At 64.9% G+C, this 12343-nt stretch overlaps 2 protein-coding genes across 2 annotated transcripts; both read right to left on the bottom strand.

Annotated features, from left to right (window-relative positions):
- Window positions 1-5224: 5224 nt before the first annotated feature.
- Window positions 5225-6677, bottom strand: LOC309413645 (complexin-3-like; the record flags this gene model as incomplete). The annotated part of the gene is made up of 3 exons (XM_082010834.1): window positions 5225-5535; window positions 5803-5890; window positions 6523-6677. 3 exons carry the CDS (start codon window positions 6675-6677, stop codon window positions 5314-5316), a joined length of 465 nt encoding a protein of 154 aa, XP_081866960.1. The 3' UTR covers window positions 5225-5313.
- Window positions 6678-7836: 1159 nt separating this feature from the next.
- Window positions 7837-12022, bottom strand: MATK (megakaryocyte-associated tyrosine kinase; the record flags this gene model as incomplete). Its single annotated transcript, XM_082010813.1, is given in 12 exon segments — window positions 7837-8218; window positions 8360-8446; window positions 8834-9029; window positions 9139-9212; window positions 9390-9474; window positions 9566-9665; window positions 9821-9886; window positions 9976-10069; window positions 11096-11315; window positions 11590-11705; window positions 11842-11982; window positions 11984-12022. Coding segments are annotated over 12 exon segments (1401 nt in total). The 3' UTR covers window positions 7837-8035.
- Window positions 12023-12343: the final 321 nt, after the last annotated feature.

The following is a 12343-nucleotide window of genomic DNA, read 5'->3' as shown; positions in this document are numbered from 1 at the left end:
CCGTTGTCCCCCACCCTGACCCCACCCGAAAGCAAAGGAGGCCAAAAGCCCCCAGGAAACGGAGCGGGAGCGAAGTGACAGCGAAACAGCCGAGCCGGAGCAGTGAGCATGGGAGGTGGAGAGGGGAGCGGCCCGGCACCGGGCCCTGCGGGATGGGGGGCGCGAGGGCCACCCCCCAAACGCCTCCACCTCCCTCTGCTTCAGCCTGACCAGCGTCATGGATGTCCCCAGGCCTGGAGGGGGGGACGCCACTGGGGTGGGGCTGGGGGATGTCGGCACTGGCCACCCGGCGGTCCCTGTCCTCCAGGGACTGGCCCCAGCAGCCCCGAGCCTTCCCTGTCGGCGTTTCGGGGATCCTGCCTAAAAACGGGGAAAGCCGAGCGGCGGGCACGGCGGGGAGACCCCCGTCCCTGCGCCCGCTGGACATCCTCCTGCGGCCGCTGTCATCCCGGTGGCAATTTCTGCATTTAAGCCTTTAACCTTGAAAACCGTGCTGGGAACCGCAGGGACCCGAAGCCTCGGGGGGGATTGTCCCCCCATCTCCTCGACACCCCGGCCCGTGGCTTTCCTGTGGGGGCTGCCAGCTGGGGGGGGACGGGCGCCTGATACTAAAGACACCCAGAAAGGCAACAAAACCGGCATCAAGCCCTGGTTGAAGCAGGTCAAAAAAATCGCTTCCCTGGTGCCGGAAAGCAGCAGAGCATCAGCGAGGACGAGAGGCCCCCCCGGCAGCGGGGGACGTGGGGGCGACAGCCTGGGCGCAGCCGCGGCTTCCGCTGGGTCCCAATTTCTGGCCTTCGAAAGCCCATCTGGGTGCCGGGATGCAGCCCCCCGGGCTCGGGCCGCCTGGACGGGCTGTCCGCAGCGGCTGGCGCGGGCGGCGGGGAGCGTGGGTGGCTCCTGCCCCCCGGCCCCGGGTGTGAATCGGGGCGACTGTTGCTGATGGGTGCCCGGCACCCGCTCCCAAGCCCCCAGGGAAGGGTGCCAGCCCCGGCCCCAGCCCCAGGCGCACCCCGGGGACACCCACTCCGTTTTTTAGCATCTTCCCCCGGCACTTCCTCCCGAATTGGAATAAAACGGCATTACCTGCTGGGCCCAACTCGGCTTTTCCAGGAGTATTTAACTTTGCCGGTCCCTCCTGGGAACCAAACAAGCGGCTCAACCTCACCAATCTCGCAGCTTTGGCAGCCAAAGTTGCCTCTAGTCTTCTTATTTGTCACAGAACCGCCGTGCTAAGGCTCGGGAGAATCTTTATTTAGTGTTGCAGATGTCACCAAGGCCCCGCAGATTGGAAATGAGTCCAAAGGATTAAGACGAGGTTATTAATTGGAGGCCTTCCCCTTTAAGAATGATTGACAGTTACTTTCTGGACAAGTAATTGCTCTAAATGTCCCCCCAGAGCGGGCCCGGGGGGGCGGCGGTGGACAAAGCTCCGAACTGCCTTCCCCACTCAGATTGTCTCCCCACAAAGGCGTCCTGCTGGAGTTTGCCGTGTAATCCCCTCATTACGGGCAAGGAAAAAGAATTAGAAAGAGGGGGAGCGGAGAAGAAAGGCCGGGGCGATGCGGGGGAGGGGGCAGGATTTCCTTCGGCTGCGGAGGCTCTGCCCCGGGGATGGGGTCCGGGGCCGGCGCCCCAAGCCTCGGCGGGATGGGGACGCTGCCGTGGTGGATGTCATCCCCAGATGGGGACGGCGAGTCAGGGGTGGCCCCAGGGACGGCGCGTGCGGCCCCGCGGGCTCCCGGTGATGCTGCCAGCGGCGCCCCGGCTGCGTGGGGACTGGGGAGGGGGCCCGGCTGTGGGCACAGGTGTGACAGCCAGCGATGGGCAGCGGGTGTGGGGACAGGGACACGGGACAGGCATGCGGTCCAGCTGGGAGGACCAAGTGTGGGGACAAGGTATGGGGTCTGGGGACCTCCTGTGGGGTCTGGGTGTGGGGACCAGGTGTGAGGACCAGGTGTAGGGACCAGCCATAAGGACCATGTCCCCTGAAGCAGCCTTGGGGATCTGGTGTGGAGACCAGGTGTGGGGAACAGCCGTGGGGACCAGGGGTAGGGACCAGGCACGCAGGCCAAGCGTGGGGACCAGCCATGGGACCGGTGTGGCGACAAGCCATGGATGTGGGCCTGAGCGTGGGGACTGGCCATGGGGACAGCCTGCGGGGACCAACTGCGGGGCCCAGCCGTGGGGATCACCCCCAGGGGCTGCCCATAGCTGTGGGAGTGTGGGGCAGAGGCAGCTGGCCTGGGGGGCAGAAACACCACCCTTCTCCTCCCCTCTCCTGCTGCTGCCTCGGGGACCCCGGCCTGGGGGACAACGGGAACATGACGATGGGGGTCCGGGGGTGCTCCGGGTGGGGGGTGCCTGGTGCTGCCTGGACCCCCTGTGCTGCCGGGCGGGTTTTGCTCTTTTCTTTCTCTGCTCACTTTTACTTTCTCCCAAAAACCTCTTCCTGCCACCTGCAAACGCCGCCGCCGCCCCCGGCCGCTGTCTCGGCTTCCTCCCACTCCCTTCCGCTCCTCACCACGGTTCCCCTTTCAGGTGGCAAATGTCACCGTGGGGCTTTTGGGCCCCCCTGCCCTGTGCCACGTGGCTGCTGGCCCACGCAGGTCCGTGCCCTCCCCACTGGAGCTGCTGCTGGCGGGACCCCACAGCCACCTCTGTGCCCTGGTTTGGGCCCCGAGGCCACCTCAGCGCCGGCGGGGCTGAGCAGCTTCGCCTGCCCCGTCTGCCACCGCCCCGGGGACAGGCTGCACAGCAGGGACAGCGTGACATGCCCCTGGGGACAGCGTGACCCCCCCGCCGTACAGCGCTGCTCAGGCCCCACCTGCGGCGGGGCTGTGCAGGGGATGCCGCCTTCAGGGGTGTCTGGGGACATCCCTGGGCGCAGGGACGGCGCGTGGGGCCAGGGATGCAAACAGGCACCTGGACACGCCGGACCCACTCGCTCCGGTGGCCCTCGGTGGTTTCCCCCAGGGTGCCCCCACAGCCCCAGCGGGCGCGGGGAGGTGCTGCCGTGCCGGGACCTGTGGTCCGTGGGGTGCCGGGGCTGGTTTTAGGAGCAAGGGGCTGCCCAGCTGCCCGGCTTTGGTGTTGCCCGCTGGGTGGTGTGTGCGGCGCCGGCTCTGCTGACCGCCTTAAGGTGTTGGCTTGCACGGTGGGGGGAGAAGGCCAGCAGGCTTATTTGCCAAATGATTATAATTGCCTTTTAGGAGCAGATAGCAAATTGATTTGCTTCCTCGTTCAAGGCCCGTAATCGCTTCATCACTTTAAAATATTAATGCTATACTTCTTTGCTAGTTTCCCAATTACCCTAATTGAAGGCAAATTGGTTAAGAAGGTGCAATGCAGAGTATCAGGGGGTTTAGTTCACTCAAATGACAGTTTTAAACCTCCCTAATCCTATTAGCGGGCAAAGCTGCTAACGCTTAGAGACGCTGCGTCAGCTTACCGGGGCTGTGGGGCCGGAGGCGGGGGTCGGGGCGGGGGGCGGCCGGGGGCCACTGGCCTCACGTGACCAGCTCGGCCAGGGATTTATCACTTTTTTAGTTCATTAAGAGGCCTTGGGCAGGCGGGGAGGTGGCAGGGGTGACCCAAAAGGGTGCTGAGCGGGAGGCAGGTGGCAGCGTGGGGAGGGCGGGGGGGCAGGACGATTAGCCAAGGAGACCTGGCGGAGGGTCCTGACCCGAATCCCAGCCGGTGCTGGGAGCCCCCACACAGCCCCACTGGGAGCACTGGGAGCCAGGCTGCCCGACGGGGTGGGATGGGGCCCCGGTGCAGGGTGGGGATGGAGGATCCTGCTGTGATGGGGCACGCTGGGGACCTCGGTGCCACCGTCCCAGTGGCTGGTGTTCAGTGTCGAGCCCCAGCCCTGGGGAGAGCGGGGACGTGGCGGGGGAACAGGGCTGCGCCGGGTGCCATGGCTGCTGCTGCCCCACTGGGGACCTGCCCGGGGGACCAGTGACGACACGGACGGCCCCATCCCGTGCAACAGGGGTGGATTTTTGTGCCTGAATGGGAGATTTTGCAATTTCTGAAGAAATGCTGGAGAGCGGGGATAGTGGTGATGGCAGGGATGGTGGGGATGGCAGGTACAGCGGGGCCACCAAACACGAGGAGGCTGCCAGGTGTCAAAGCCCTGATGTGCCTGTCGCACGCTCCCTGGGATGCTCCAGCAGTCACCAGCCCCTGAAGGGGTGCTACTTGAACGGGTGGGTGCCCGGCAGGGGAACCAAGCACCTCGTGCACCCAGGGACCTCCTTGCTGGAGCTCCTGCAGCTCCAGGTGCTCCAGTTGGGTGGCTGAGACCTGTGACTCTTGTGACAGCGATGAGCTCCATGGCACAACTCCCACCCCACCTGTGCTGGATTCAGCCACCCCCTCCCAGCCCTGCCACCGCAGCCGTGGGCAGCCCGGGGCAGGGCCGTCCCTGCAGGCCTTTCCGGAGCAGATGGCCCCGGCGTGGGGAGGATGGAGGCGGCTCAGCGCGTCCTTTCTTTCATGCAAACACAGCGTGACTCCCCTGGCGGCTCCTGCTCTGGCAGGGAGGTGCCGTTGGGGCCAGTGCTGGCGGTACATTTTACAAGGGTTCAGCTAGCTTAGTCCTCGGGGACAGGCTACTCAGGCAGATTAGACCTCACTAAAATAGGCAGGTATTAGTGATCTCAGCAGCCCCCAGCTTCCGGCACGGCACCATTTAAGACAGAGCCACTGCCGAATGCCCAGGAGCAGGGAGCAAGTCCCTGGAGGGGCAAGAGGCAGTGGAGCACCCTGGCTCCAGCCAAAGGGACCCCCCTTGCTGCCTGCGCTGGCAGGGGAATACCTGGGGAGGATTAAATGCTGCCACCCCCCACACTGGTGCTGCCCCCGAGGGATGCCCCCAGGGGCGCACCAGGTCCCGCTGGCTCCCCGGCACTGCTGGGGTGCGGCTGTGCCTGGGGGTTGCTGCAGAAGTGGGGGACGGATCTGTCAGCCGAGCGTGATGGGCTGGTTGCTGGCTCAGAGGCTCACGGGGCAGCCCTGCTGCAGCGGGGTCATCGTGTCCCCCGCGCCCGCCCAGGACAGGGCTCCTGCAGACGGGGGGTACCGCAGGAAGACCACACTGGTGCCGCAAACGCCGTGTTTATTGAGCCAAACGGTGTGCGAGGGCCTGGGGCTGGTTCCTGGGGGTGACGGAGCATGAGGGACCACCACCCGCCCCGTCTGGGGGCTCACACCAGGGGCACCACCCCCAGGTAACGGCACCCGTAACAGCCGCACCCCCATCGCTCCCAACGCTGCCGACGTCGCCCGCCGGCGGGGCGGGCAGCGGTGCTACATCAGGGCGCATTTCTCCTTTGCTTCATCAACGGCGCCCAGCGCGCGGCCCCGCAGCGCTGGCAGGCCGAGCTCCCGCAGCTTCGTCAGGAAGGCGAAGGCCCCGGCGTCGCCATCCTCCTCCTCCTCCTCCTCCTCGCTGCGCACCATGGCCGCCAGCTCCCGCGGCGGCCCCGCCGCGCCGCCCGCCACGTGCCGCTGGGCCTCGTCCCGCTCGTCCTGCGCGCGCGGGGGAGGCGGCGTCAGGGCTGCGGGGGGGGGGGGTACGGGGCCTCGCGGCCGGGGGGCGCCGGGACGCGCCGGTTCCGGGCGCGACCGGGGGGACACGCGGGCGGGCGGCGCGCGCCGGGCCGGCAGCCGTTTGCTGCCCTCTTCAGGGCTCGCCTCCCGTCCCGGGGGAGGCCTGGCAGCCGCCCGGCCTGGGGCCGACCCGAGCGTGGAGGGTCCGGGGGGGACCCCCAGGTGCCACCGCAGGCTGGTCCTTACCTGGGCCAGGTGGTACTTGTCCCGCAGGTGCATCCGCACAGTGGCCCTTTCTGCCTTCCTCTGCGCAAACGCCTTGTCCCGCTCGATCCTGCAGCAGCAGGACCTGTCACCCCCCGCGCTGCCACCCCCCACCTCACCGAGCCCCCCGGCATTGCCCTCGTCCTCTGCAGCAGTGTGGCTGTGCCAGCCCTGGGCGGGGGCGGGAGGAGAAGGGGATGCAAAGGTCTGCAGAAGGGCTGCGAGGAGGATGTGGGGACAGGGGCCACATCCTGCCCCTCCAGCCCCAGCGAGATGCTCCGCGAAGGTGTTTTTGGAGGGACTTCGTCCTCCTGTGGCCTCTCAGCTCCCAGATGCTGGGTCACCACGTCCCCACAGCACCCAGACCCCAGGAGGTGGGACCTTAATGCAATCCCATGCTGGCCCCTGCCATCCCTTGGCTACATGGGTGCTGGGCTGGCACCCAACACCCACCACTCTGGGGCACTGGCACCCGGGGGTGCCCCTTGTCACCTGCGGTGCACCGAGCCACTGTCCCACCCCTGTGCCAGCATCCACGGGGACCTCACATGCTGCAGGGAGAGGTGCCAAAGGGCACTCGCTCTGCTCGTGTCCCTTGCCACGGCTGCCTCCCTGTCCCACCCTGGGGACAGCCCACGGCACGTGGGTCTCTGGTCCCAGTGCATGTGGGACCCAATGACCCCCCGCCCCGCAAAGCCTTACTTCTCCTCCAGCAGCTGCCGCTGGTACTCCTCAAACTCCTCGCGGGCCGTGCTGTTGGGCAGCGTGGCTGCCTTGCCATCCTTGGGGGGCCCCTTGGGCGGCTCCTCCTTGCCCCCCTGTAAGCTCTTCAGGGCAGCTGTGTAGAAGGTGGCCATGGGTGCGTAGCTGTGGCGGCCGGTGCCCGGTGCCACCCGGTCCCTGCCCGGGGCCAGCACCTGCAAGGTCAGCAGGACTGGCTGCCCCAGGGGCGTGCGGATCAGGGGTGGATTAAGGCATTAGGAAGGCCATAGGAAGCCACAGCCCATGGGGTGGAAAGACCTTCCTGTGCCGCTCGCTGCACCCAGGAGTGCTTGGGGGGACGGTGGTGCGGGGGGACAGCAAGGTGCTGCCCCATCAGGGTAATAGGGAGGCGGAAGGAGAAACTGAGCCCCAGCGCACCCCGGATTGGGCCGAACCTCCCCCATTGCACAGGCCCCAATAGAGGACAGCACCCTCATGGCCAGATCCTGATGGGGGGAGCCCTGCGCCATGGGCACCCAGAGCCACCCGCACCAGCACAGGGGGGTTGGAGGTGCAAAAAGTCAGTGCAGAGGAGGCACAAGAGGATTAGCCGAAAAAACCCAGTCGAGGGTCAAAGGACTGAAAGGAAGACGAGACAGCGGGTGGGCACACACGCACAAACACACACACGTGCGTGCGGCCCCGTGCCTCCATTAATCCCGGCTCCACCGAGACGTCGAGATTGCTTGGGGGCCGGGGGCTTCCTGCTGCCGGAGAATGTGCCCCGCTCCCGTAATCTATATGCAAGCAATTCCCATGCAGACTCTGATTAAAAGAATAATCCCCAGCTGCAGAGAGCCCCAAGGGGAGAGGGGACAGGCTGCGCGCGGGAGGCTCCGAGGGCCGGAGCTCCTGAGCCTCCCCCAAGCTTTTCCCTGTGCTTTGCCAGGCCCCAGGGAGGGATAGGCCTAATTTGAGCCCAGAGGCTTAAAGATGCTGTTGAACTAATTTCTTTGGTTTAATCAAAAAGCCCAAATCCGTGTGGTTTAGTTGGCTGCGCCCAGCATCCCTGTGCAGGGCTGGAGTGGAGCTGTGTCAGGGTTGGGGTTTCATCCTCCAGCAAGCAGAGGTGTCCCATCCTGTCCCCTGTCACTGGGAGGGGCAGCTCGAAGAGACCCCACATGTGGCACCCGCCATCCAGGGCTGAGTGTGGGGTCTGTGGGGCATGGGCCCCCTTTGGGCTGCTCTCCCCACTCCAGCAGGTTGGGGGAAATCAACCCCATGGGAACCTTCTCTGGGCTGTGTGGTGGGAAGAAGAACCCCTGCCAGGATGGAGGGAGGCTGTTGCTTCCTCTTCAGGTGCCCTGGGGGAAGAGAGACCCCCACAGCTGCTGCTGCACCTCCACCGGGACAGCGCGGCACCGCAGGCCACCCCGCTGCCCAGCCACCCCTTGCCACGCCACTCCCACCCCGGCAGGTCCAGGGGGCTTCTGGCCAGGAAGCGGGATGTGGGTTAAATGTCCCTCAGGTGCTTCAGCTCCTTCTGCAGCTTCTCCACAAGCTTCTTGAAGGATGGCCGCTTGCCTGGCTCCAGCTCCCAGCAGCTCTTCATCAGGGCATAGATGGCAGGCGGGCAGCCCTCGGGGGGCTCCATGCGGTACCCCTGCTCCAGCAGCATTGTCACCTCCTTGAGACTCTGGCAGGATGGAGAAGCCAGCTGGGACCCCCCTTTCCCCACTCCACCGGGGGCTCGCCCTGGCCAGGGTACAGTGGGATGTCCCTGTCCCATTGGTGCCAGCGGGGTGCGACCCACAGTGTCCCCCAGCACAGCACTCACCAGCTTGGGGTAGGGTGCTCGGCCGAAGGAGAAGGCTTCCCACAGGAGGATCCCATAGCTCCACACGTCCGACTTGGAGGAGAATTTCTGTGGCAGCGGGAGGAGGGGAGGCTGACGCTGGCTGGGCGCTGCGCTGGGCGCTCATCGCTCCCCGAGGGCAAGACAGGAGACAGCACTTGCCCCCTGCCGCCCCCAGCTCCCTGGGGTGCGACCCCCCCTCCCTTCCCGTCACCCGCATGGCCCGGGGTCCGTCCTGCTGCATCCGGCCGGAGCTGCCCCAATTTCCACTACGCAACAGGGTGAGGACTGGTCAGGACAGAGCCCAGATTTTGGGAGATGCAGGGCTGAATGTGCCAGAAGGCACCATGGGGCAGGGACAGGTTGGCAGGAGGGGGAACGAGCAGGGGGGACCCGAGGGGGTGAGCTGCTTTGGGAGGACCCTCCAGTTCCCCCTCCCTTCCCACCATCACTTACATTGTGTTTCAGGGCCTCTGGGGCTGTCCACTTCACAGGCAGCAAAGTGGTGTCCGTGCCCTTGGGATTGACCCGGGCCAAGCCGAAATCACTCACTTTGGCCACGTTCTCCTCGGAGATGAGGATGTTGCGGGCAGCCAGGTCCCTGTGCACCAGCTTCTTGGACTCCAGGTAGTCCATGCCCTGGGCCACGTCCCTGCCGCAGCCAAGCGAGGCAGAGCACGGTGTCACCGTGTGTCCTGTGGGGCTGCCTGCGGGGACGCAGAGCACTGGTCCTCAGCCCAGAGGGAGGGAGATGGACTTACAGAGCAAACAGGAGGAGCTGCTGGGTTGGGACGAGCGCCCGTCCCCGCGTGCGCAAGAAGTTCACCAGGTTGCCCTGATAAAGGAGGAGAAATGCGTAAGGACCAGTGGGATGGGGCTGCCTGAAAATTTTGCCTCCTGCGGGGGCTGTAGTGCCCAGCGTCCATCCAACTCAGCCCCCAAACAGGGACTGTGTCCCCAGATCTGAGTGGTGATGGGCCCTGCTGGCTGAGGACTGGCTGGGTGCTCTCACCTTGCTCATGAACTCCATGACGATGTAGAGGCCGTTGTGCAGGATCACGCCAAGCAAACACACCAGGTTTTTATGCCGGACTTTCCTGAAATGGAGGGGATCGGGGTCAAGGGGTGCCTGCTTGTCCCTGGGTCACTGGGTAGGGTCGGGCCATATCCCCCCCACAGGGCACTCACGTCATGGCAGCTGTTTCAGCAAGGAAGGCCTGGGCAGTCACATCGCACTTGATGTTCTTCACAGCCACCTTCTGCCCCATATACTCGCCCTGCAGGACATCTGGGAGGGGACGTGGGGGGTCAGGCTCAGCCCCGCACCCGGCCCCCTGTGTCCCAGGCTGAGCCCCCCATGCCATGGGATGGGGAGAGGACATCAGGGGCGTCATTTGGGGAAGGCCATGGCCAGGGAACCTTCAACCCCATCTTCTTGCCTACCTCCGAACTCGCCTTGCCCGATGCGGTCTCCCAGCGTGAGGTGCTGCAAGTTCAGCAACCAGCCGGCTGGGCACGGGCACAAGGGCAGGTTAGCAGGGGCCACCAGCTGCCTTGTCCCCAAAACCCAGACCATGATCCTCTCCCGCCACCCCTACCTTTAGCCAACTCCTCCTCAGCTGACTTCATCCCGGTTTTTGGTTTGGGCTTCACCAGCTTGGTGCAGATGGCTCCCTGCTCCTTCGTGTAGTGCTGCCGAGGGATGGACAGGTGGAGGCGATGTGGTGGTGCCTCCTCTTACCCCAAGCTCGGGGCACAGAGCCGGGAAACGGCCGCAGGATGCTCTACTGAACCCCACCACCATCATCACCCTCGAGGCACCTGGAGCCCTTTCAGCTCGGGCAGTGCGAAACACCACGTTTCCCCCAACGCCGCAATTTGCAGCCTGTGTCTCAGCCCTGCTCCCCTCCGGGCACAGCCAGGGATGGACCACAGGAGATATAGGATGCTACTGGTGAGCCGGACGGCAGCTGATGGGGTTAAACCCCACAGCAGGCGCTGCAGCAGCTGATGGCGGTTTGCAGAGGCGGCAGGGAGCGGAAGTGGCAGGACAGCCGTCGCGGTTACAGAGCGGGGCCAGGGCAGCTGAAAGGGGAAAGGACCCACCTGAAAGCAGAAGCTGTGTCTAAATGAGGAAAACATATGAGAGTGGAAACCCCTGAAGAGGAGATGGGCAGCAGCTACAAGACAGGCCAAAGATGGACCTTGAGGAAGAGCTCGTTGGAAGGGCGAGAGCTAACGCAGCAGCCTGGGAGCCCTGCGGGGTCAGCAGGTGAGAGGGGGGCTCGGAGTGGAGAGAAACATGGCAAAATGCCTCAAAGCCTCAGTGGGGCTCAGACCTCACCCAGGGTCCAGGGGTGACAGAGGCTGCCAGGATCTTTGTTTTCCAATATGCCTTAAGCCCCGCTACTGCGTGAAGCACCGAATAAGCATGGATGGGGGAAATGTGGCCCTGGGCAGGGGACTGGGGCTGCTGCCGGCACGGCTGGTTCGCAGCAGAGGATGTCCCTGGGGCATCCCAGATCTGTCTGTTGCACCCCAAACCGAGTGGGAACCATGAGCCTTTGGCAGGGATGGAGAATTACACCAGGTAACGAAACCCAATGAAAACCATAGGAGAAAGGGACTGGGACCTGCCGCTGCGCTGTGTGACCCCATGAGGTTCTTGCCCTTGGTCTGGCGCGGGTGGGCCTCACTGCCCAGGGAGGGGAGTCTCACCTCGATCATGTCGATGAGGTTGGAGAAGTACTGCTGGCTGTCAATGCTAAGTGTGTTCTCCTTGTGCACCACGCGGTAGTGGATTACCTCCTTGCCAAAGCTCACACACAGGACATAGTCGCCAGGGTGCCGGACGGACTCACGCACCAGAAAGAGCCCATCCTCGGCGGGCTGCAGCGCCTGCACCGCCTCCACCCCTGAGATCTTCCCGTGGAACCAGCTGGGGAGAGGGTCTTTAGGAAGAGGAGCCACACCGGTGGGCTTCCCCCAGTGCCAGCAGCGAGATGGGGAAAGCAAAGCTCCCACCAAAGTACGTAGACCCCACTGCATAAAACCCCTCCCTGTGAGGCCCATCCAAGCTGGATGGGCACAGCTGGGGGTCTTCAAACCCAAAACCTGGCTGGGGGGAAATGCACCGGCCTCATCTGCTGTCGCAGCTTCCAGGGGCTGAGCTGGGCCACCGGCCCCCCTGCATTCCCCCTGGTTGTACTCACGGCATGAGGCTGAGCTTGGGGTTGACACGGATGGCACCACGCTCCCGCAGTGTGCTGGCCGCCAACAGCCCCTCCTGCCCCGTCTCGTTGTGCCTGGCGCGGTACCAGCCCTTGCCCTGGGGGCGAGAGGGTCTCAGAGCAAGGGAGGGAAGGGAGGATCCTGCTGCGAAGCGTGGAGGCCTGTCTCCGTCAGCTCAGCTGATGGCACTAGGCTCAGGGGCAGCGTGTCCCCTGAGCACCCGTCGGGCTCACCTCCACGGCCTCGATGATGGTGACCACGTCACCCTTGTGGAAGGCCAGCTCCTGGGCCTTGGGCTTGGTGTGGTCGTGCTTGGTGACACACTGTGTCCCGGGGGGCCAGTGCTTCTGCAAGGGAGAAGGCAGTGTCAGCAGGGACAGTGAGAGCTGGCCCCCCTCTGCCTCCTACAGCCATCAAGGCCAGCCCCAAGGACCATCTGAAGCCCTGTCTGGTGGCAAGGGGGGCTCTGGGCATGAACCCCCTGCACCCCACAGTGGTCCTGGGGGGATGTGTCACCCTGATGTCGGCAGGGGAAGTGCTGGCATCCCTGTGGCAGCCCTGCTCACCCCAGACATGGTCGGCTGTCAGCGCATCAGGGACTCCTTGTTGTCTCCTGCTGCCACCTGCACAGAAGAAAGCAAAGGGGGCTGTGGAGGAATGGGGCTGAGCTGGCCTGGCCGAGGCCACTGCTGCTGTCCCCACAGGCTCCTCACCAACGCAGCCCCTTGCAAGCCT

The sequence above is a fragment of the Phaethon aethereus genome (genome assembly GCF_964289735.1).
Source record: "Phaethon aethereus genome assembly, chromosome: 26".
Taxonomy (NCBI): Eukaryota; Metazoa; Chordata; class Aves; order Phaethontiformes; family Phaethontidae; genus Phaethon; species Phaethon aethereus.
This window is presented reverse-complemented; position numbering and strand designations above follow the sequence as displayed.